At 56.6% G+C, this 21,786-nt stretch overlaps 1 protein-coding gene across 1 annotated transcript in view; it reads left to right on the top strand.

The window, feature by feature from the left end:
- The first annotated feature begins 220 nt into the window (after positions 1 to 220).
- The window catches only part of VSTM2L (V-set and transmembrane domain containing 2 like), a 32,073-nt gene continuing 10,507 nt past the window's right edge, over positions 221 to 21,786 (top strand). Inside the window, exons 1-2 of the mRNA XM_054573413.1 lie at positions 221 to 466; positions 20,494 to 20,663. Of these exons, the coding sequence (XP_054429388.1) occupies positions 346 to 466; positions 20,494 to 20,663 (291 nt within the window). The 5' untranslated portion in view covers positions 221 to 345. The remainder of the gene's footprint in view (positions 467 to 20,493; positions 20,664 to 21,786) is intronic.

Below are 21,786 nucleotides of genomic sequence, written 5' to 3'. Positions count from 1 at the left end.
TAAATCAAGCGGCAGATCCCTCCGCCACCGCCTCCTCGGGCGGGAGGGCGGGAGTGGGAGGGAGGGGTGCGGCGGCACGCGGAGCAGTGGCCTTCCGCGCAAGGGAAGAGTCCCGCAGTCGGAGGCGGCCGGCTGGGCGTGCGCTCGCTACCCGCAGCCGGGGCTGGGCCGGAGCCGGCCGGGGCTGGGGCCGGGTCGGGCCGGGTAGGGCCGGGTTCAGCGGACAAGAGCCCGCGATTGCAGCAGGGCAGCCAGGCCGCACCCGGCAGGGGACGGCGGACGCGGGGTCTGCGGTTTGCTGAGCCCCGATGTGAGGCGGCGGCGCCCCCGGCCCGAGCGCACACCATGGGGGCCCCGCTCGCGGGGGCGCTGGGCGCCCTCCACTACCTGGCACTTTTCCTGCAACTCGGCGGCGCCACGCGGCCCGCCGGCCACGCGCCCTGGGACAACCACGTCTCCGGCCACGGTGAGTTCGGTCGCCGCCCCCGCGGACTTCCCCACCGAACCCCACCAGGGCTTCGCCGCTCCAACTTGGCGGTTCCCGGGCTCGAACCCTCGCTGGCCGTGGCAGGAGTTCCGGCGCGCCCTCTGCCGGGTCCCTGGACCCGCCCAGGCACCCTGGCCACCCCTGCAGAGGAGGGGGCACCCCGTGCGCACCCCGGATCCGGCTCTCGCGGAGAGCCCTTCTCCCCCCACACCCGCTATCGCCGAGACACACACCTACCTCCACGGCCACACAGGCATTCACAGCCACGGGCACACTCAGAGCCACACTCACTGCTTTCTCACACTCACAACTCCTACCCTCGCACATCTCCAGACGCCCCAGTTCCTCCTGCTCACTCATAAGCGCTCACACTTATGCCCACTACACACACACATCAGACACTACGGCTGGTGGGCTCACACCCTGCCAGCTGGCGTGCAGGCTCGCACACTGCACAACTCTTGCCTGCCCGCCTGCAGACATACTGGCAAATACACACACACACACACACACACACACACTTGTGAACGCACTTTGCTCACCCGCCTCTCCCTGCCCATCTGCCTTTCCCCTTTGTGCGTTTAACCCCACAGCTGCCCTTGTCCTCTCCCTCTCCACACTTGTCCCTTATGCCAATGAGAAACCGGGAGGACAGGAGACCCTGTGTCTTGAGAATTGGTAGCCCGGGGGCTGCAGCTGCCCCTCAGGGTCGGCGCCCCTCAGGGATCCAGGCTTGAAGGGAGCCCCCGGAAGACACTGGGATAGTTGGGCTCGCTGCTTCCAGCCAAAACAGGGAAGGAGAAAAAGGATACCAGATGGTTTTGTCTGCCTCTGGGGGAGGCCAGGAAGCCCCTGCCATCCCCTCTCTAGGGTACTTGACACTCACCACCGACCTCGGCCTCAGAGAACCGACCTAGGAGAAACCTCAACTCCAGCCGCCGTGGGAGCTGGGGAGCAAGCATTTCCACACTGGTTGCCTAAGTGGCAGAGCTCCTTCCAGCCCCAGAGGAATCCAAGTTGGCAGCAGAGTGGGATCGTCTGAGGCTGACAGCTGTAGGCGGACCAGGGCATAGATGAAATGGAGACCCTTCCCCCTTCCTGGCAGAGGTCCCCAGTCTAGAGGGGAGGCTGCAGCGCCAGTGCTGGGCACTGTATGCCCGGGGCTGGGGGAGGTTTGCACAAAGGGCAGAGAACTGGGTGATTTATTTTTATGGGACAAAGTAAGCTCTGGGACAGGGGTGGGAGGATGGGGATAGATAGAGACAGCTTTACTGGGGTGTGACGAGTGAGCGGGAACACTCCAAGGCGGGTGTGGGGGCTCCAAAGCTCTTCTCAGGGTCTCTGCTTTTTGAGAACTCTGTCTCCCTGCGCCCTCTGTCTTACCACATTTGATAGTAACCACTCTATGTATCATTTATGCACCCTTCACATCCCTCATCTAATTTCTGCCAACCTGGTGGGAGCGGTGGTAAATAGGCGAAGGGTTACTCTGATCCTCGATTGACAGGGGGAAAAACCAAGGCTCAGAGAGAAGGGACTCGCCCAAGGTCACACAGCGGCTGCGTGGCTGAGCGGGGTCTGGCCCCGGGATCTTGGGAAAAAACAGCGCGTTTTCCAGGACATTCATCTCCCTGTCAGATTCCCTCCCACTCACGGGAGGGAATTCCTCCTTCCGTTCCCCTCCTGGCTCCCTCAGTTCCTTGGCACAGTTGAAACTTGCTCTAGGAGGGTTTTCCAAGGAAGGGCTTTCCTGAGTTTGCAGTCCCGAGAATCAGAAGGACTAGGGCTCTGAAGCTTATGCTTGCCTGTCCCCCAGGATTTGGGCGCCATTCTCATGCCTGAGGTCCCGAGGTGGTCCCTTGGAGCAAAGCTTGGTGTGCTCTTTGTGTAGCAGTCTCTGCCTGCCCCCTGGTGCCAGGTGTGCTTAGGGGCACAACTCTGTCCCCTCTGAACCCTGGAGAGGTCAGCTGTGTGGCCCAGAGGAGTTGGGCGCGGGGGCGGGGGGGACTAAATGGAAAGGACGCAGCATTGACTGCTGGGGACCCTGGCTTCTCTCACCACCTGCCACTGTGGCTCTGGGCAAATGAGCCTCCCCTTTGGGGCGCCTTTTGTCCCTCAAGAAATGAGGAGGCCAGGCAACGCTGCAGGGGCCAGACTGCATTTCCCTAACATCGCAAGGCTCAAAGTCACCAAGTAGTGGCTGCCGAGGAGCCCGTGCGGCTGCCCCTCTGCGGGGCCAAGCGCCTGCCACCACAGGAAGGGTCTGGAGCCACTCACTTAATCACAAAAAGAAACTGTTATTAATGATAGTGAGACGCGGTGAATAAGTGGGTCATGTCTAATAAGCCATTTGTGTTCAGGAGGAGAATACCAATTTGATAAAAGCTGTGTGTGCTGAAAAAGCCCAGAAATTGCTGTTTAGCAGATTGGAGCCTGATCGTTTCATTATTCCTAGGCTCCGCGTGTCCTCAGCTGATTCAGGAAATGTGGTGGGGTTAGGAAGGTGCCTCCATGTCTGGTGCGGGGGTGGGGGCTGGAAGCAGGGGCTCCTGGGGAGAGGACCAGGGACTCCAACAGCTTGCTGGCTGCTTGCCTCTCCAGCTCGACTGGAACCCAGCCCGGCAGCCGGGCTAATGCCTTCTGCCTGCCCAACCCAGGGCTTGTCACTGGGAGAGCCCGTGGTCAGAGGGGTCCTCAAGGACATCTGTCTCGCTTCCCATCTCCTTGCTACCTCCCTTCAGCCCACTTTGCAGAAGGCTTTTTAAAGACGTGAGGAATGAATGGGGAATGAATGGTGCATGCCACTTAGGGAGGCATCGGGGATTTGGAGACAGGGGTGGGGATGGTCTGTGTCTGCTCCTAGTAGGTACTCAATAAATAGCAGCTATTTTGATTTTTCCTTATCAAAAAGGGTTAGCTCACTGCTGTGGGCACAGTAGAGGTGGGAGGAAAGGGAATTCATATTTATGAAACATCTACTGTGCGCTAGGTGCTGCCAACCCCTGCTAGTGTTAACTCATTAGCACTGACATTACTCATGGAAGGCTGGTGTTGGGCATAAGAGGATCCTGAGGTTCAGAGAGGACCAATGACTTGCCCAAGGTCACTGAGTCTGTACAGAGAGCCGGAGAGCTGTGCCTAGAATGCAGGTGTGTCTGGCAGTTCTGGGCCTGCCTCCTTCAGGGCTGGCCTTGAGGCCAGCTGGGCAGGCCACGTGACACGGCACAAGACAAGACTTCTTCCACGCTCGGTCGCATCCCAGCGTACTCCTTTCCGGCTTCCCAGAAAAACTGGTAAAGCAGTGGGTTCCATCAAGGGGAACCAGCTGCTCAGAAAGGTGACAGGATCTTGCCGAGGCCACATGCAAGTGAGAAAAAGTCAGCAGGGCTGGACTCTTCCAGCAATCTTTCCAGAAGCGGTCCAAGGCAGGATCTTTGTGAGCATCTTTGCAGACCCCTGCCTTGGAATCACCCAGGGAATTTATTAAATGCAGATCCCAGGGTCTCCCCAGGCCCATTGGCCAAAATGACTGTTGATGGAACCCTGGAATCTGCATTTTGATTAGCTTCCTGGATAATTCCTCTAGAGTCTGGAGTTTGGGAGCCGCTGCCTTACGGACTCACCCTTACCTGCGGAGACATGTAGGGACGGGAAACTGTCTGGTGCCAGGCGCTGCTGGTTTGGTCTGGTTTTGCGAGAGGGGGAGAGGCCCAGACTGGAGCAGTTGCGTGGTCCCGAGAGATGTTTGTTACACTGCAACAAGCATCCATTCTCCCGCCCCGCCCTGCCACACACTACACTACACATACACACACACCCATACACATACACACACCCCTAGGCCAGCACCTTCAATTATTAATACACTCCAATGCAGACAAAGATCCTGACTTGGCCTGGCGCTTTGTTCATTGAGTAATTCACTGTCCTGAGGTTCTCTGTTGCCAGGAGGGAGCAGCGGGGCACTGGGGGAGGTGTGGGGGCCGCTGGGCCATTTGGCAAACAGCCTGTGCACTGAGAAATGACTGTGGCTTTCTCGTGTTCCTTACCGAACTGTTGGTATCTCGCCGTCAATAAGCTGGCTAGTTTGGTGGCTGGGAGATGGAGAAAATTGAATACTGTCTTCCGAAGGTTATGATGTTAAAAATGTGTCCGCCGTTGTCTTGGGTGTTGGTGATTATTCTATCAATTACGCCCATAAACACTCTGCCTTGGGCTGAGGGTTTCCCAGCCTCCTGTGGGGAATTGGCCCTCACAAGTGGTTTTCCCCAAGTCCTTCACACCAATTGGTTTTGACACCTTGCCTATCAGCGGCTCCTGTGGCCTTTCTCCAAGCAAGGGGAGCTGCAGGCGGCCAGCAGGATGGGGGATTCTGCGCATCGTCATGGTGATGGCAGGGGTGTCAGAGAGGTGTCCTCCTGCCAAGCACGAGGACAGCATCAGGGTGGATGGGAGAGCGGTCCCTTCCCACCAGCCAGCAGCCAGGATGGGAGTTAGGGCACTTGGAACGGATCACCAAGGCTCGGACCCAGGCAGCGAGGCCCCTTGGACCACCTCCCTCAGCCCCCATCGCAGAGGGGAAGACTGAGGCCATGGGCAAGAGGGCCTTTGCCCCAAATTTCCTGGGAGGTGCTTGGCTTTTAGAATCACCTCATCCAAGTCTGTGCAAATAGGGAGAGAAATATATGGAAGCAAAGGTTTGTTGAGTGTCACGCGAGGGCCTTAAATGGCATCATCTCATATGATCCTCAGAAGAACCGTAAGAGGAGGGGACTTTCCCTGGGGGGGGGGGGGGGGAGGTGCTTAAAAGGCTGGTCTGAGGTCATGTATCCAGTAAGCGTAGGAGCCTGGATTTGAACCCAGGAGTATGGCTCCAGGGTATGTGCTCACAATGCTGTTGGGCTCCAGAGAGGAGGAGGGCAGGGTGGAAGGATGTGGTGACTTCCATGTTTGCGCTGGGTGTGGGAGGGGAGCAGCGGAAGTGGCAAACCGTGACCTAAACGCTGCCTCAGTGACTTCCGACTGCCCTCTGAGGTTCAGATAGTCACATGGGTGCAGAGGGGGAGTATGTGGTTCGAACGGCGACGGAAGTGCCTACATGAGGGTGGATGTCAGAAAGAGGGGAAAGGTGGTGGCATAAAGCAAGTCCACCTCCTGATGCTTGACTGTGACCTTGGACTTTAGCAACCAAAGCAGTTGTTGATGGGCTTGTGGAAAGAGTCGTCCCCGAAGGGAGTTTGGGGCCAACTGGACGCACAGGGGCCAGAATCTGGGCACTCTCGTCCCACACCCCATTGTAGTCACTGGGGGCTCCAGGGCAGGGACAGGTCAAGGGTCCTTTGTGTCCTGCCCTGACCAGCGTGGCTGAGTGGGTTGGGCATTATCCTGCAAAGCAAAAGGTCACCAGTTCGGTTCCCAGTCAGGGCACATGCCTGGCGTGCGGGTTCGGCCCTGATGTTTCTCTCCCACATCGATGTTTCTCTCCCTCCCCTCCTACCTCCCTTCCCCTACCTCTAAAAATAAATAAATACAGCCTTTAAAGAAAAAGAGTCCCTTGTGTCCTGGCACCCACTACCATGCCCAGCACAGGGAGGTGGCAGGGAATGAACAGACGGCAAGAAGCACAAGGCAGAGGTCTGAGGTTCAAATTCTTAAACTTTTGCTCATTGCAAGTTAATGTTTGAAACATTCGTGTAATTTTAATTTCATAAGAAACCCAGGTTTTTAGTAGAAAAGTCACAGAGTTGGAGCCCTTCCTCATCTCTACTGCCCACGGCAAGGGCACCCTGGGGCGGTGGCAAGGCTGGCTCCGCCTGGCAGCGGGCAGCCCCCTGGGGTGCGTGAGACGCTGTGGCCTTCAGGGTAACGGGCTCTCAGGGTGGGCCCTCCTCTCCCAGACCCCGGTGAGACTCCTCGGTCAGAAAAGGGGCGCTGGTCTCAGTGAGGGGAGAAATCCATCCCCTGCCACCCGGTGACCCTGGGACCCACAGTCCGCCCCCTGGCTCCCTCCAGTACCCGCTGCTGTGGGGAAGTGAGGCCGACTGCTGTTCCTGAGGCCCCCTGCCCACCGCTGCGTCCCCTCCCCTTCCTGGAAGCCGGCAGAGAAGTCTCCGGGAATAGCTCCACCATGCCCCACTGGAGCCCTTCTTCAAGACTCCCAGGGGCCCGCAGCAAGACTGGGTCCTACCTGAGAGGGGATTTTAGGCAGGATCCAGACAAACCTCCTATTTTAATAGTTATACATTTATTTTCATGTAGATTAGAGAAATATAACCAGCACATCAAAACTATGATTTCATGGACATGATTGCCTAGGATGAAACTAATGGAGATATTAAAAAAAATAGTGGGAGAGTTTATAGGAAAACATTAAGGACGTAATTGCACGGGTGGTACGCAGGCACGTCCTGTGTGGGAATGACAGGCCTGGGGACCCCTCCCGCCTCTCGCTCCCTACTCCTCACCCTGGGAACCGCTGGCCTAACGGGGGCTGCTGCCATGTATTGGAAGTTTGATCATACATTCACTCATTCAACAAATATCGATTGAGCGCCTGCCATGTACTGGGCTCTTTTAGCCACTGGAGACACATCAATGAAGAAGACAGATAAGGTTCTTGCTCAGACAACTAAAGCTATAAAAAAAAAAAATGCATAAATTGTGCGAAGAGCTAAGAAGCAGAGATGGCACTCGGCCCGGAGAAGGGCACTCACCCCTGGGGCAGTGAGGGTATCCAGTAGTGAACCGCTCATCACAGAAGGTGTGCGAGCGGGACCCCTCCAGGCATTAGCTGGGGGTGTTGTGGGGGAGATTCCTGCTTTATTTCCCAAAGGAGCCAACGCCGGTGAAGTGGGCAGAAGCCAGAACGCAGTGGGTGGTTAATAAAGACCTGTCTGTCCACAACAATTTAGTGATGGTGCTGGGACAAGGGCCCACGTGGGCGGAGCTCCCAACTCAGAGGATGCCTGGCCTCACACAGGGCACATGGCAGGGGTGGGGCCCTTTGCTGTCCCCCGTGTGGAGGTGGGGGCAGTGACTCCTTTGTGATTTCACTTCAGCTCCAAGTTAAAGTGCCAGAGTTGGGGCAGGGGACATGGACCTTGGGATTTTATCGATCTCTCCCTACTCTGCCTTCCAGGTGGCTGGCAGGCCCCCCCTCCCTGGGCCTCAGTTTCCCCACCTGAACCACACTGAGTTCACCTAAGCTCAAAGTGCCTAGAATTCTCCCATCTGTACCCTCGCACTGTCCTTTGACGTCCAATCGGCAGGTGAGGGTGGGGACGAAGGCGCCATGGAATTCCATGCAGGACTTGGTGCCCAGCTCTCGGGGCCTTCCGGGGTCTGTGAACCAAAATACCAGCCGGTGCTCATCAAGCGTTTTCTGTCCCTTCGACTCCCCCGCGTGTGTGACCCTGCGTGCACCAGCCTGGACTGCTCTACGAGAGGCTGGTGGCTTTGTCTGAGCGAATGTCTGGAGTGAGTGTGTTTGGGTGATTGATCATGTGTGATTTGAGGAGCTATGGCAGGGGCGGGGAGGAGCCTGGGTGGTCCTTCAGCGTCCTGGCCAGGCCAGTTTCCTCTCCCCAGTAGCCTTGGCCTCAATAGTAGCCTTTGACCAGCCTCCCTGCCCCCTGGCCAAGCTGTTGCCCTTGGGACAGAGCACAGAGGCTCTGGGAGCTTCTGGAAGGTTAGAGCTGGAGCTGGGAGCTGGGCCTTGGCTCAGGGCTGTCAATTAGGGGGGCTGGCAGTGCCCATCTGTGGCGAATGTCTGCCCACCCCTCGCTCTCTGGATCTTTCTCTTCCCTGGTCTTTCTCTCTTTCTCACTGGGTCTCTCTCTTTCTATCTGTGTCTTTAAAACTCTCCCTCTTTCTTTGCCCCTTTTTCTGTGTCTGCTGTACCCATCTCCTCCTCCTCGCCTCTGTCCCCTCTTTCTCTCTGTCTCTCTGCATGCACACAGCCCTCTCTTCAGATGTCATCCCCCAATTATACATACATATATTCTGTATATCATTATGGCTTCCACACGGAGCAGGCACTCAAGAAATGTCAGTTGAATGAAGTGAATAAAAGAACGAATGACCAAATGGTGAAGTTGCATGGGACACTGGAGCTTGTCTAGACTAGTGGTTCCTCATTATTTGGGAGGTCACAATCCTCTTGAGAATCTGAAGAAAACTGGATCGTTTCCTGAGAAACATGCCACGTTGTTTTGCCGAGTTTTAGAGGGTCTGTAGAGGCTCCAAAGCCCACCTGCAGTCCTCAGGAGAAGCAGCCTTCGTGTCCCCGGGGGTGAGGAACTGAGGCCCAGAGAGGAGGGGGGGCTGCCCCAGGACACAGAGCAAGCATGCGGCAGAGTCCTTCCGCTCCCTCACAGCCCTCTCACGGGACCTGGGGCAGCCTGTGGACCGCAGCTCCATTCACTTTCCCCAGCAAGTCCTTGGTGAATGAGAGTCTTCAGGTGTGGGTGTTGGGGAGAGATAATAGAGGACAGTAAGCCAGAGGTGAGAGCCAGGAAACAGGGCATGGTCAGGTGAGCCATTCCAAGGGGGGATGTGGTTCTCTGCAGGTTTCCTGTGAGAGTGGTCGCTGTGTCCTGGTGCAGTCAGGGAAGACTTCCTGGAGGAGGTGGGCTCCTTCTCAGCCTGTATCCAGGGGTCTCCAAGGCTGAGACGAACCTGGCCTGGTTGCCTGGAGAGTCGTGTGTATCTAGCAAAGCAGACTGTGGAGTTGGTCTTGATCTCCAGAGCAGGGGCAGCCCTGGAAGATTCCTAAGCAGGGTAAGGCACAGAGCGTGGCTGGTGTTTGGGTGGGTATAGCCGTGCGAGTGGAGAGTGGCAAAGGACTTGGACGCTAGAGCAGCTAACAGGGGAGGAGAAGCTTCCTGGGGAAGGGGCTGAGTTTGCAGGCTCACCGTTGCTGGGGCTGCCCGCAGCGTCCAGGGGATGATGGGAAATGCTGGGTGCGTGTGCACGTGTGCACGTGTGTGGGTAAGTACACGGGCATCCTTTCTAGCTTGAGCACACCAAGCTCCTTCCTCCTCAGGACCGTTCCCTGAGCCACTTCCTCCCCCAGAAGCCTCTCCTGTCTTCTGGCTCTCTCCTTCATGCTTCGTGCAGTTCCTCAGAGAGTCCCTTAACCTCATTTCGAAGTCTTGTCGTGATCACCCCATCTGGCACCCCTGGCCCCCATCAACACACCCATCTTGCAGATAAGGAAACTGAGGCCTAGGGAGGTGCAGTTCACCTATTTCAGAGCAAGGGAGCAGAGCCCAAACTGTGTTCCCTCCACCACCGTGCCAGCCTGGCATGTTAATAAGAGCGCCCCTTGGGGATGGAGGTCTTGACGGACCACCTTTCTCAGAACCCTCCGACTTGGCTCCCAGCTGAGGGCGGGGAAGACGAGAGCAGAGGGTAGGGTGTCTGTTTTGCTTTGTGAGGTTTTAAAAAAATTATTTCTGGCCTCGGAGGCGGCAGCAATTACGGCTAGCTCGCTGGGGAGCTGTTTGCTGGCTGTCATCGGCCGGGGAAAGGGTCCTTAATGGAGGCCTGGCGGCCAGAGCGCCTGGTAGTGGAAATAGCGCTCAAAACAGAGCGGCACTAATGGCCTCAGGGATGGGGAGGAGGGCAGCCTGGCTGTCGGTGATAGGAAGGCCTCGGGGCAGGGGCCCTGAGACTCACCAGCTGGTCTCTTTATGCCCCCAGGGACCCCAGCAGCAGGCCTGGAACTCCGGCTGGTTGCTGGGCGCCAGGGGCCCCATCCTGGCTCTGCTGCTTCTGTTAAACCCCCTTCCAGGCAGAGGCAACAGTAAGTGCAAAGACCCTGGGGAGGGGCCAAACCCTTCAACTAGGGATTCTCTGGTTCTAGAATAGTCCTTGTGTTTGGCAAGGCCGGACCAGGCCAGACTTTCAGGGGAAGAAAAGGGAGGTGGGAGCTCTGAGGACGGAGAAGCCAGAGCAAAACCGCCCAGTGCGAGACAGCCTGATCATCCCCACCATCATGAAGCTCCAGGCAGCCAGCCCACTGTGCACCAGGCGCTTACAGGCGCAAGTGATCCCACAGAGCCCCCACAGCACCCATTTACAGATGAGGAAACTGAGGCTCAGAGATCAGCCTGCAGTTGGGGTTCACATCCGGGTCAGCCTGATTCCAGAGCCCACATGTTTGCTGCTGCAATCGTGGGTTTCCCAAACACAGCTGGGCGGGAGGGGTAGGGGCTGGGAAGCTGGGAGCTGGGTTCCACCCAGACCAGGGTCCATGGGGGGAGGGGCAGCGTGGCCACCCTGCTCTCTGCCCCTGCCTCCGGGCGATCCGCTCTGCTCTGGAGCACCCTGGGCTTTGCCTCAGCCTCTCTCCTCCTCCCGGTCTCTGCCCCTGGTTTTCTGACTCCCTGACCTCTGTCTCTGCCCTTCAGCTCTGTTCCCCATGGCCCTGGCCCCCGCTGGCTCCACCCTGGGTGCCTCCCCACACCCCTCACTGTCTCTCCTTCTCAGTGGGTCCAGGATGGTCCTTCTGGGGTTCTGGGGCGCCTGCTTATCCATGTGGCTGATGCGCCTCCCTTTGCTTCCTCTATTCACCCCTTCCTGCCTCTGGCAGGCAGCCTGGATGAGGACATGCCCGAGCATTGGGCTCAAGTCCGGTCCCCTACTCAAGCTCTCTGCACCCCACCAGCTGGCCGCGCGGTGGGCTCCCCGCGCTGACTTTGCAGGATGTGCAGGTGAGGACGAAAAGAGATGCTTGTTTGCCTCCTGGCTCCCCGCACATTCCCGCACTTGCCTCTTTCCCTTCCAGCCCCTTTCTCTCCCTGTAGCCCTGTCATGTGGGAAGCAGAGGCGGGAATTCCACTGGGGAAACCTGCTCAACTCCCACACTCCTGCAAGTGCCAGGATATTTTCACTCTCCTTAAATCTCCCTAGATTTGCAATTCCACTGCTGTCTCCCTCAATCTGTGCCAGTGGCCTTGGGAGGCACCCCCGCCCCCAGCCCCAGATGCCAGCGCGGCTCTCCTGGCTGTGTCAGGGCTGCCTGGCAGGAGACCTGGGCGAGCCCCCACCCTCTCTGTGCCTCAGTTTCCCTGTCTGTAAAAAGAAGAGAATGATGATTGTGGCTACTTCCAGGTTGTTGTGGGGGTTTGGTGAGATATTTTATTCAAGAAACACTTCTATAAAAAGGAATGAAATATGATATTTGCTACAATGTGGATGAACCTCGAAAACATTATGCTAAGTGAAAAAAAGCCAATCCTGAAAGACCACAGGTTTTATGATTCCATTTGTGTGAAATACTCAGCACAGGCAAATCCGCAGAGATGAAGGGCAGGCTGGTCGCTGCCAGGGGCTGGAGGGCGACTGCTTGCTGGGCGCAGGGCTCCCTTTTGGGGGGATGAAGATGTTTTGGGACAAGGGGGAGGTGGTGGTCGCACAATATTGTGAAGGCACTAAATGCCACTGAGTTGTTCACTTTAAAGTGGTTAATTTATGTTATGTGAATTTCACTTCAATTGAAACCAACTAAATAAGGAAACAGCTCTAGAGCATATACTTAGTGCCAGGCAGTCCACTTTATAAATGTTAATGCATTTAATACTTACAACAACCCTTTGAGGTAGTTGTTATTATTATCCCCACTTTTCAGATGAAGAAACCAAGGCACAGCAGTACCTTGGCACATAGTAAGTGCTCAAAAATGTTAGCGATTTTAATTTTTATTGGGTGGAGCAGCCCCCTTCCCAATCAGCTGGGGCTGGGCAGGGACTCCACCTGGGTGAGGGTGCTTGTGTGTGTGTCTAAAACTCAGCAGGGAGTCCTGGCTGGTGTGGCTCAGTTGGTTGGGCGTCGTCCTGCAAACCAGAAGGTTGCCGGTTCGATTCTTACTGGGGGCACATGCCTGGGTTGCAGGTTCGGTCTCCAGTTGGAGTGCGTGCAAGAGGCAACCAATCAGTGTTTCTCTGTCACATCGACCTTTCTCTCCCCTTCTCCCTCCCTTCCCTTGTCTCTAGAATCAATTTGAAGAAAAAAACACACACAAAAAAACCTCAGCAGGGAGTAGGTATTGAGGCTCCACTGTGTCTTGCACCCTGAAGGAGGCTCTTCACGTGCATTAGTTTATTTAATCCTCAAAACAAGCCTTTAAGCCATGACACACATGGGAACCAAAGCTCAGAGAAGTGAAGCAACTTACCCAAAGCCACAAAGCAAGTCAGGGCAGAGCTGCAACTTGTGTCCTCACCTTTAAATCCTGGGCTCCCCCTCCTCCCCATTCCACCTCCTTCCTGCTTGTCCCCGCTCCCCGCCCCCTTAGCCCACACGGAGGCCCTCCCTTGTGCAGAGCGCGGTCGGTGGGGGCCCTGAGGCTGCAGAGGTGGACAAGGCCTCAGACCTCCTGGGACAGGAGGCTCCTGACCGCGGCGGGGGGGTGGGGGGCGGCGGGGGAGTTCGCCCCAAGCAGGAGAGTAAACAGCTCCCCAGCAAGCCTAACGTTTCTTCGATGTCTCCTATTTCATTCAAAATTCATAAATTTTGTATTCTATTCCATAATATATTCATGTTTGTTTTAAGACAAAAATAATGTTCTTTCCCCACTTGAGGAGAGAAATCAACGCCTGAGGAAGTTCCTTCCGCGGTCTGAGCAGCACGGTCTGAGCAGCACAGACGGCAAGGGAGTCCTCCATTCATTTCTTTGTTCATTCATTCTGTGAGCTTGCATTCGGACCTCCTGGCTCCTAAAATAGGTGTTAGTCCTCACCACTGTGAACCAGGCTAGAATAGTCGGTAGGACTCCTGTGGGTGAGCGGCTGGGAAGGCTTCCAGGTATATGGGCAGTGCAAGCAGCGTCTTGAGGGTGGGTTGGACCTGCGGCCCAGGAAGCCCGAGCCTGTGCCTGGCTGCCCCCGGGTCGTGGTGATGGAGGGTGCCTCCGACCTGCATCCCAAACCCCTTCTCACCAAGAAGAAAGTCTGCTCGGTGCTGCTCTGAATTTAACGCCTTGCTCTCCCCAGTCTCCTTTGTTAATGAGAGAACGTGGAGATGGAGGCTTGTAGCCTTCAATAAACAACCTTTCCTGGCTAGAATTTATGAACGCTGTTTGGTTTTCATAGTGTTTATTTTTATAGTTACCCTCTATTTATGGCAAGCGATGCTGATTTTCCGTTTATGGTAGTAATAAAAGTCTCCTTTTAAGCTGAAATTTTTTTTAAGTAAAAAGGGAAAGATGTTTTGAAAATAAATATCAAGTAAATTATAGTGTAGGTGATACAGGGACCCTGCAGAAATGGTGAAGGTGGCCTCCAAAAGGCTGAGCTTGGGAGACCCCCTCTCTGGTATGCCCTTTCCTGTTCCGAGCTCCCCAGCTGTTCACACCCCACTTGGGCTTCAGGTTCAAGCAGGCCACCTCCTCCTAGAAGCCTCCCCTGATTCTTCAGGCACACACTGGCCTGCCTTCCCTCTCTGAGCACGGGCACCTCGCGTGGCTCTGTGACTGGCGCACCCCCTGAACAACCATACCTCGTGACCTAGGCTCAGTCCCAGCCACTCGCTGTCCGCACAACAGTCACCAGTCTGTGTGTGTGTCTTGTGGATTGTGGGCCCCTTGGGGGCCAGGGCCAGGTCCGAGCACCAGGGGGAGCCCAGCACAGAGCCTGGCCCAGGGCAGGGGTTCAGGATGGCTGACCTCTCATTCTTGAGCCTCTACAGCACGTCGAGGCCAGCGTGTTCCCCCTGAGCACGCTGCAGTTCCCTAAGCTTTTGTACAAAATGCCTTTCTCTCCATTTTTGGAGAAGAGGAAAATTCGTCCACTCCAAGATGCAACCGCCTTTCCCGGACTCCTCCCTTGATCCCTCCTGCTGCAGGCAGCCTGCCAGGAGCCCGGGGCTGCCCAGGAGGGACAGAGAATGCTCAGTGCCACCCCTGGGCCCACCCCAGGCCGTCCCTCTGCGCCCGTGCCTGCCTGCTCAGCCCCTGGCGGCTTTTCCATCCCGCTTATCTGTGCACTCCTCTCCTGGGCATTTTACGCCCCCTGGTATCAGGGGCGCAGGGAGACTCACAGGTGATCTGGGGCTTCATTCTACGCTCCCTCTGTAGCCCTTTGCCCCTGTTCTGCCTCCCAGCTGGGAGTTAAGGTGGCCACACCCCCGTCCAGCCCCCGCCCCCAGCTGAGCTGGGCACAAAGCAGACTCTCCACAGAGTCACACTTTTTCATGCTGAAGGGCAGGGGAGCTTAGAGAAAACTCAGGTTTTGGCTGGAAAACTTTGCAGTCAGCCTTGGGGTTGAAAACTGACTTTGTTTCTTCATGCTTTGTGACCTCAGGCAGCAACACGCCCTCTCTGAGCCTTGGTCCTCCTGTGAAATGGGGCTGACAACAAATAGTACTGCCCCCTCAAGTCTTTGGGGAGTGAAGTGGGGCCCTGTGTGCAGCGTCTGGCACAGAGGCGGGGCTTTCTCCCTCTGACACCAGAGCAGGGGACTGGCCCCAATGGCTCCCAGGCTCTCTGAGCCTCAGTTTACCACCTGTAACAAGGGGACAGCAACCTGAGGGTTACGTGGGATCAGGCACACCAACTTCCTGGGTCGTGGTGGGCCTCTGATCAGGAAGGCGATCCCCCGAGGTTGACGGGACTGGGCTGCGGGCCCCAAGCTCCGACGCGGTGGGGAGCTGCCGGGGAAGCGGCCGCGGCCCTCCCCGCTGCCGGCCTTCCTCTCTGACCCTGCTTTATTCTTGGTTACATTTCACATGACAAGTTGATGGGGCCCTTTCCAGGAGCCGCCTGCTTGCCTGTCAGTTTGGCTGGGTACCCGCTTGGCTGGGCCCATGTGGGCCAAGCTGGGCTTGGGCTCTGGTGGTCCTGAGGGCCACAGGGAGGGAGGGTGAGGAGGGCGCTGTCCTGCTGGGGCCTGATTCTGAGCCTCCCTTGTTGCCTGTGTCCATATGTCTGTCCCCATCCCTCCCCTTGTGAGTGCGATTCCCCCAACAAACTCTAGTCTGGCACGTAGTATGTGCTCAATAAATGTTGTGTGGTTGAAGGACTGGATGAACGAATCATAGGTCATCTTTTTTGCCTTTTTCTTAGTTTTTAACTTAAGTTCTCTGGGTTTTTTCTGACCTTTCTTTCTCACGTTATTTATTTATTTATTCAGCACATGCCTACTAGCAAGCAGCTCCTCCGTGCCTGCTCCATGCTAGACAATGCAGGATCCCTGCCCTGGGGAAGCTCCCAGGCCAGGGTGGGGGCGGAGACACAGACACCTCATCTCTGTCACATAACCCACTGTAGTGGGGCAGTGAGAGGTGGCCTCGGAGACCATCGGGGGCAGCAAGGAGGGCCTGGGCGGAGGGGGAACCAAGGGCCCGAGGGGCCATGCTGGCTCCCCCCGCTCTGTTCCCTCTGCCTCTCTAGCTCCAGCTCTGCCTTGGTTCCCCTGATGAGGAGCTGCCCCTCCCACCGGTCGTTCTGCTCTCGCTCTGGCAAAGATTGGGAGGTGGGCTAGGTTCAGTTCTGCAGGCTTTCTGGAGGAAGCAGCCTCAAGCCAGAGATTTGAAGGCTGGAGCAGCAGGCAGGCCTATGCAGCAGGAAAGGAGATTTGAGGCTGAAGCAGGAGGCCTGGGATGGGGAATCTGAGCTCAGAAAGAGAGAGCTGGGGGCTGGGCTGGGACTGCATTGGCTGGACAAGCCCCACTGGGGCCTGAGTGAGTCCCACGGGCTGTTCGGGGAGCGAGTGAGGGACTAATGGATGAGGTGTCATGGGGCCAGATGTGAAATACAGATTTCACTCATACGGAATACAGACGTGTCCACTGCACGATGTAATGAAGCTACAAGGAAGCATCTTTAAAAAATCTTTCTGAAGAAAGAATTTTGAGCTGGAAGTTGAGAGAAAGGGGAGCTGTTTTCTGAGCACCTACTATGCACATGAGGCATATGCTTCCTTGTATACTCCTCCTTTGCATCCTCTCTCTGACTCTCACCTTTTTTTTAGATAAAGAATCTGAGGCTCAGAGAGGTAGAGGGGTCTGTCCCAGTCACACAGCTAGGGCGTAGAAGAAGCAGGATTTGAACGCAGACCTGAAGGCAAAGCCCTAACTGTTTGTGCTGAGCCAGGGTCTGGAAGGTTAGGCAGGAGGTCAGGGCCCTGCTCTTGAAGGGCACATAAGATCTTCCAGGTCGTCCCCTGCCTTTCCCAGAGCTGAACTGAGGAGCCCTGGCCAGGGCGACGACCTGTTTTCTGCAGTGATGCTGCCTAACTGGGTCTGGGGTTGGTTAGTATACCTCCCCGCCCCCAACTGATAGCAGAAAGGAAAACAATGCTGCATACATCAAGTCCCTTTCTTCTCCCATGGAACTCTAATTTGTGGACACTGGTTTTAACTGTCTTCCCAGCAGCCCAGCCCTGCGTGGGCCCTGGAGCTGGAGAACACAGTCGCATCCTTCTCAAAAACCTGAAATTACACCTGCCCCCGGGGGCTGGCTGTGAGGAGTGCCCGGCAGGGAGGAGCACTCAGGCACAGGGGGAAGTTAAACAGGAGAGACAGGCTCTATGTCCTCAACTCAGCAGGGATACTGATGCAGAGATTGGGGGCCGGGGTGGGGGATCAGGAAGAAGACCTGCAGGAGCGAGGTCTAGAAGTTATGGGCTCCCACTCTAGAGTCCTCTAGAACTGGGTGCAGATGTGATGACCTACTCACTTCGGGGCCTTGGGCGCCTCAGCTTTCCCATCTGAAAAATGAGCATCATGGTGATCACCCCTACTCGATCGCATGACGGTGGGAGCACGAGAAAATGTATGTAAGGGGTTTAGCTCGTTTATTAGAGTTTGCATCATCATCATCCAAATTAGGATGGATCACCTGCCCATTTCTGGTGCTGATGGGATGTCCTCACTCACAGAGTTAGGAGAAGGAGCTAGAACCTCTTGCCAGTTTGAGCTGTCCACTTTCAGTGGAGGTGGAAGGAACTGAGCTTCCCATCCCTAGAGGTATGCAAGTGGGATGCAGAAGTGTGGAGCCTCGTGGCTGAATTTCACCTGGTAATTCAGACCAGACTTTGATGGAGGCTGATGGACCCCTGGGTCTTGCTCAAAAGGGCTGGTAAGACGTAGGTTCAAAACCCAGTTCTGCGTGAATCTTGGGCAACCCAAGTCATCTTTCTGAACCTCATTTTCCTCATCCGCCACGAAGCATTGAGTGGATTAGAGAGCATTAGAGATAGTGCCTGCATAGTGCTGGTGTGCAATAAATGCTCAATTAATGGCATGGAATTTTATTTTTTAAAACAAGGCTCTGTGGTTCCCCCTCCTTTCTGCCTTGCTTCACAACTCTCCCTTCCTTCTTGCCTCTGCCACCCATCCTTCAGGGCCTGTCTGACGGGTCACCTCCTCCTCCCTCAAGCTCCCCTTCCCCCAGGTAGAAGGGACCCATCCCTCCCCAATGCCTTAGGCCTCACATGACTTTCTTCCTCAGGTTGTATGAGCTGGCAGGGCTCTGGGACCATGAATTCTAATCCTTCTAATCCGCATCGTACAAAGGAGCAAACTGAGGCTCAGAGAGGAGGAGAGATTCCCCCAAGGTCCTGCAGCGAGTCTGTGGCAGGAACAGGCTCGGCCCTCCGGCCCTCCCTCTGTCTCTGGATCCTAGTCCTGCCGCCCCGCCCCCACCGTGCTTTCCTGCAGGCACGGCTTCTCCCTGAGTGCTGGAGCGGGGGTCCTTGCAGTGGTGGCTGGGACAGGCCTTCACATTGCCACCTGTGAACAGGAAACGCAGATATGCCTTCAAATGCCCAGAACCTCGGTTCCCTCCTCCGTCCTGCAGACATAGTACCCTCTTTACTACTAAAGTTGGAGCCAATGTACCCTGAGGGGGCCTCCCCTCCCCCACCCCACCGAGGCAGCCCCTTGCAGGGTCAGGTACAATTGGAGAAAGCTTGGGACCAGGGCCTCCTGTGGGAGGAAGAGCCGGTGGCTGCACCCACAGCCAACTCACCTGGCTCCTTGAGTTCTTGGGGCCAGACTCTCTCTCCATCTTCGGACCAAAAGCCCCTCCCCCCTCCTGGCTCACCTCCTCTGGGAAGCCTCCCCTGATTGCCTCAGGCTGGGTGAAATGTCTCCCCTGGGCTTGCCCAGGCCTTGCACCAAGAATAAAACAGAGTCTTCCTCCTTCCCCACAGGCCCTTGTGAGGGTGACCATTTGGATTGTTTCTTTTTTTAAAAAAAAAAGAAGGGCTCTACAACCAAGAAGAGCTGGGATTCTATGGGAGGAGTATGGCCTTGGGAACCAGGCAAGCTGGGGTTAGGGTCAGGGTCTGAGTGTGGCCTTAGAAGGGTCACTTCCTGGCACTAGGCCTCGGCCGCCCCCTCTGGGCGGTGGGGCCGTGTGAGGGGCAGGGGAGCTAAAGCCGCACCGTCCTCTCCTGAGGGACGCCCGCCACACATGGTCCCTGAGCCCCAGGATTGTGGCTGGTCCAAACTGAAGTGCGCGGTAATCATCTGAAATACACACTGGGTTTCTAAGACTTGGCAGAAAAAAAGAATGCAAGGTATCTCCTTAATGATTTATATAATTGAAGTAATGTTTTAGATCTTTTGGGTTAACTAAAATACATTATTGAAATTCACTTATGTTAAAAAAAACCCTTTTTTAAAAAAAAAAAATTTTAATGTGGCCACTAGAAAGTTGGAACCTCTGTGTGCCTCAAACGTGCCTGTGTTTCTGTCGGACAGAGCCCCACGTGACCGCTGCCAGGATTCAGGGGGCGAGGTGGCTGCGCGCAGGGGCTGGTGGGAGGGCTGAGGAGGCGGCGTTCCTGGGCGACCCGACACTGCCAGGCGTCTTTCCAGGACAAGATAATCTCTCCTGAGAAGAGGGAAGAATTCTAATTACAACTCAGGACAATATTTGTTTGGAGAGATGAGAGACAGAACATATGGTGGGGAGGGGCCTTGGGATGTATCAAGTGGGGGTTTGTTTTCTCACGTACCTGGCAGTGTGGCGGGGGTGGCGGGTGGGGTGAGGCTCCCGCTGGGTCAGGGGAACAGTCCGCCCTGGGATTTGGTGGGGGAGCTGGGCCCTGGGGAAGACAGGAGGCAGGTGTGGCTCCCACCACACGCCCTGGGGCTTTAGGAGGATGGAGACTGTCCCACCTGTTCGGTGCACATGGAGCACCTACCTATGAGGCGCCAGGAACTGCGTAGCCACAGGGAGCTCCTGGCCCCTGTTCTCACAGAGCTGTGATGCTTGCTGTATGCAGTGACTGACCAGAGTGGCTAGGAGGTGAGGGTGGGGGGAGCCTGCTCTCTGTGGTCAAGGACAGTCTGCCTCTCTGGGGGCCAAGTTTGAGATGAGCTTTGGAGTGACTTGCGGGCAAACAGAAGACAAGGGAACAGCATTGTGGGCACTGGGAACGGCGTGAGGGGTAAAGGGGTGTATTCACAGGACAGAGAGGAGGCCTGGGGGCGGGGGGCAGAGCCTGGCCCCCAGCCTGGTGGGCTTTCTCCTAAGCGCAGTGGGGGCCGGGGAGGGTTCTGAGTAGGGTGGCCAGGTCTGATTTGCTTACAAAGGCAGCACTGGCTGCTGTGCACCAGGGTTGGGAGTAACCGGGAGGGAACCGGGATGGAGGTGACTGGCAGAATCCCGAAGATTTGATGAGAAGGGCAGCTTCCTTTCTGGACTCCTGGACGCCTTGCCCACACCTTGCAACCCAGCCCTCCTGCGGTCCACCGCTCCCCATCAGCTCCCCTGCATGAGCCTTTCATAATGCCCGTGGGCGCTGGGACAGTAGCCCAGCCCCCACGGGCATTCAGGGCCCCAGGCCGACTCCTTCCTCCCCGTGTCTCAGCACAGCCCTCTGCGCACCAGCCTCACGGGGCTTCTCCAGGTGCCCCACCTGGTGCCTGGCTGTCCCCACCTGCAGGCCTGGCAGCTCCCCTGGTCCCCACCTCTCCCCCACCCACCAACGCTGTGCCCACAGGCCTGTCGTTTCCTGAGCCTTGGCCACTCCTCCCCCGCTTTCTCCGCACAGCCCTGTTCACAGAGACGCCCCATGACGTGACGGCGCGGACGGGCGAGGATGTGGAGATGGCCTGCTCTTTCCGCGGCAGCGGTTCCCCCTCCTACTCGCTGGAGATCCAGTGGTGGTATGTGCGGAGCCACAGGGACTGGACCGACAAGCAGGCATGGGCCTCGAACCAGGTACCACCCTGGGAGATGAGGGCTGAGCTGGGAGAATCCGGCCCCCTGGGTGGGGGTGTCTCTGCCCTTCCTCTCTTCTGAAGGGTCTGGGCTCCAGCGCGGTCTGTCCTCTGTAGTACCCACCTGTCTCCCTCCCTTCTTCCTGAAATGGAGGCTTGTTTTCAGGGCAGGAGGCAGGGCTAGGCTGAGCACATGGGATGGGCACAGCCCAAAGGGCCCTCCAAAGAGCATAGAGTGTAGCCACGGGTGCTGGAGGGGAAACTGAGGCCAGGAGGACAGAAGCTGACTCCAGGCTATGGGCACAGTGGGTCTCCTGACTCACCTTCCGTCACTTCTCCAAGCCAAATGCAGTGGTTCAGGAAAGGCCCCCGCACACATGGGAGGCATTGCCGCCGAGCTCAGCCGCAAGCATGCCTGCGTGCACGCCCGTCCACACGCACACAGGCGCGCACTGGCAGCCCGGTCGCCGCACACGCGTCGGCCTCTACACCAGGATGTGTTTCTTTGTGCACCGCAGGACCAGATGCTGCTGGTGTCCTTGCCCACACACCAGGGCTTACACCACCCTCTGCCACCAGCCCCTGTCAACTGCCACCCCTGCGACTCTGCCAGAGGGTTCTCTGGACAGCAGAGCCTGCTGGTCATCAAGACAGGCTCGGGGGCGCTGTGCTGATGGCCAACAGGAGCTGACGGCTGAGTCCCCAGCTCCCTCGCCGCTCAGCTGGGACAAGTGAAGAGCATTCTCTGCCCTGTCCCTGAGGTGCCCAGCGGGAGTGAGTCCCAGTTGCCCACCGTGGTCTTGATAACACACCCCTTATTGACTTCCTTCCCTTTCTTGTCTCGTTCACTCTCTCCCCAGTGATGTCTCCTGGGACTTCCTTCTACATCAGCCACATGCACTTGAGTCTTTGTCTTAAGGGCTGCTTCTGGGGGAGCGCAAGCCAAGGCACTTCCGCTCTCATACTGTGTGTATGCAAACAATACGCGAACACAGACACGTGTGCCTACCACTCATATGTGAACACATACAGTTACGCACCTTCCTGTGCACACCTGGCCACGGTCACACATTGCCGCAGGTTCAGGAAAGAGCCTCGGACGTATTCACAAACACGTGTTACAC

This window comes from Pteronotus mesoamericanus, unplaced genomic scaffold, assembly GCF_021234165.1.
Source record: "Pteronotus mesoamericanus isolate MK-2021 breed Mesoamerican mustached bat unplaced genomic scaffold, CSHL_Meso_final contig_25, whole genome shotgun sequence".
NCBI lineage: Eukaryota > Metazoa > Chordata > Mammalia > Chiroptera > Mormoopidae > Pteronotus > Pteronotus mesoamericanus.
This window is presented reverse-complemented; position numbering and strand designations above follow the sequence as displayed.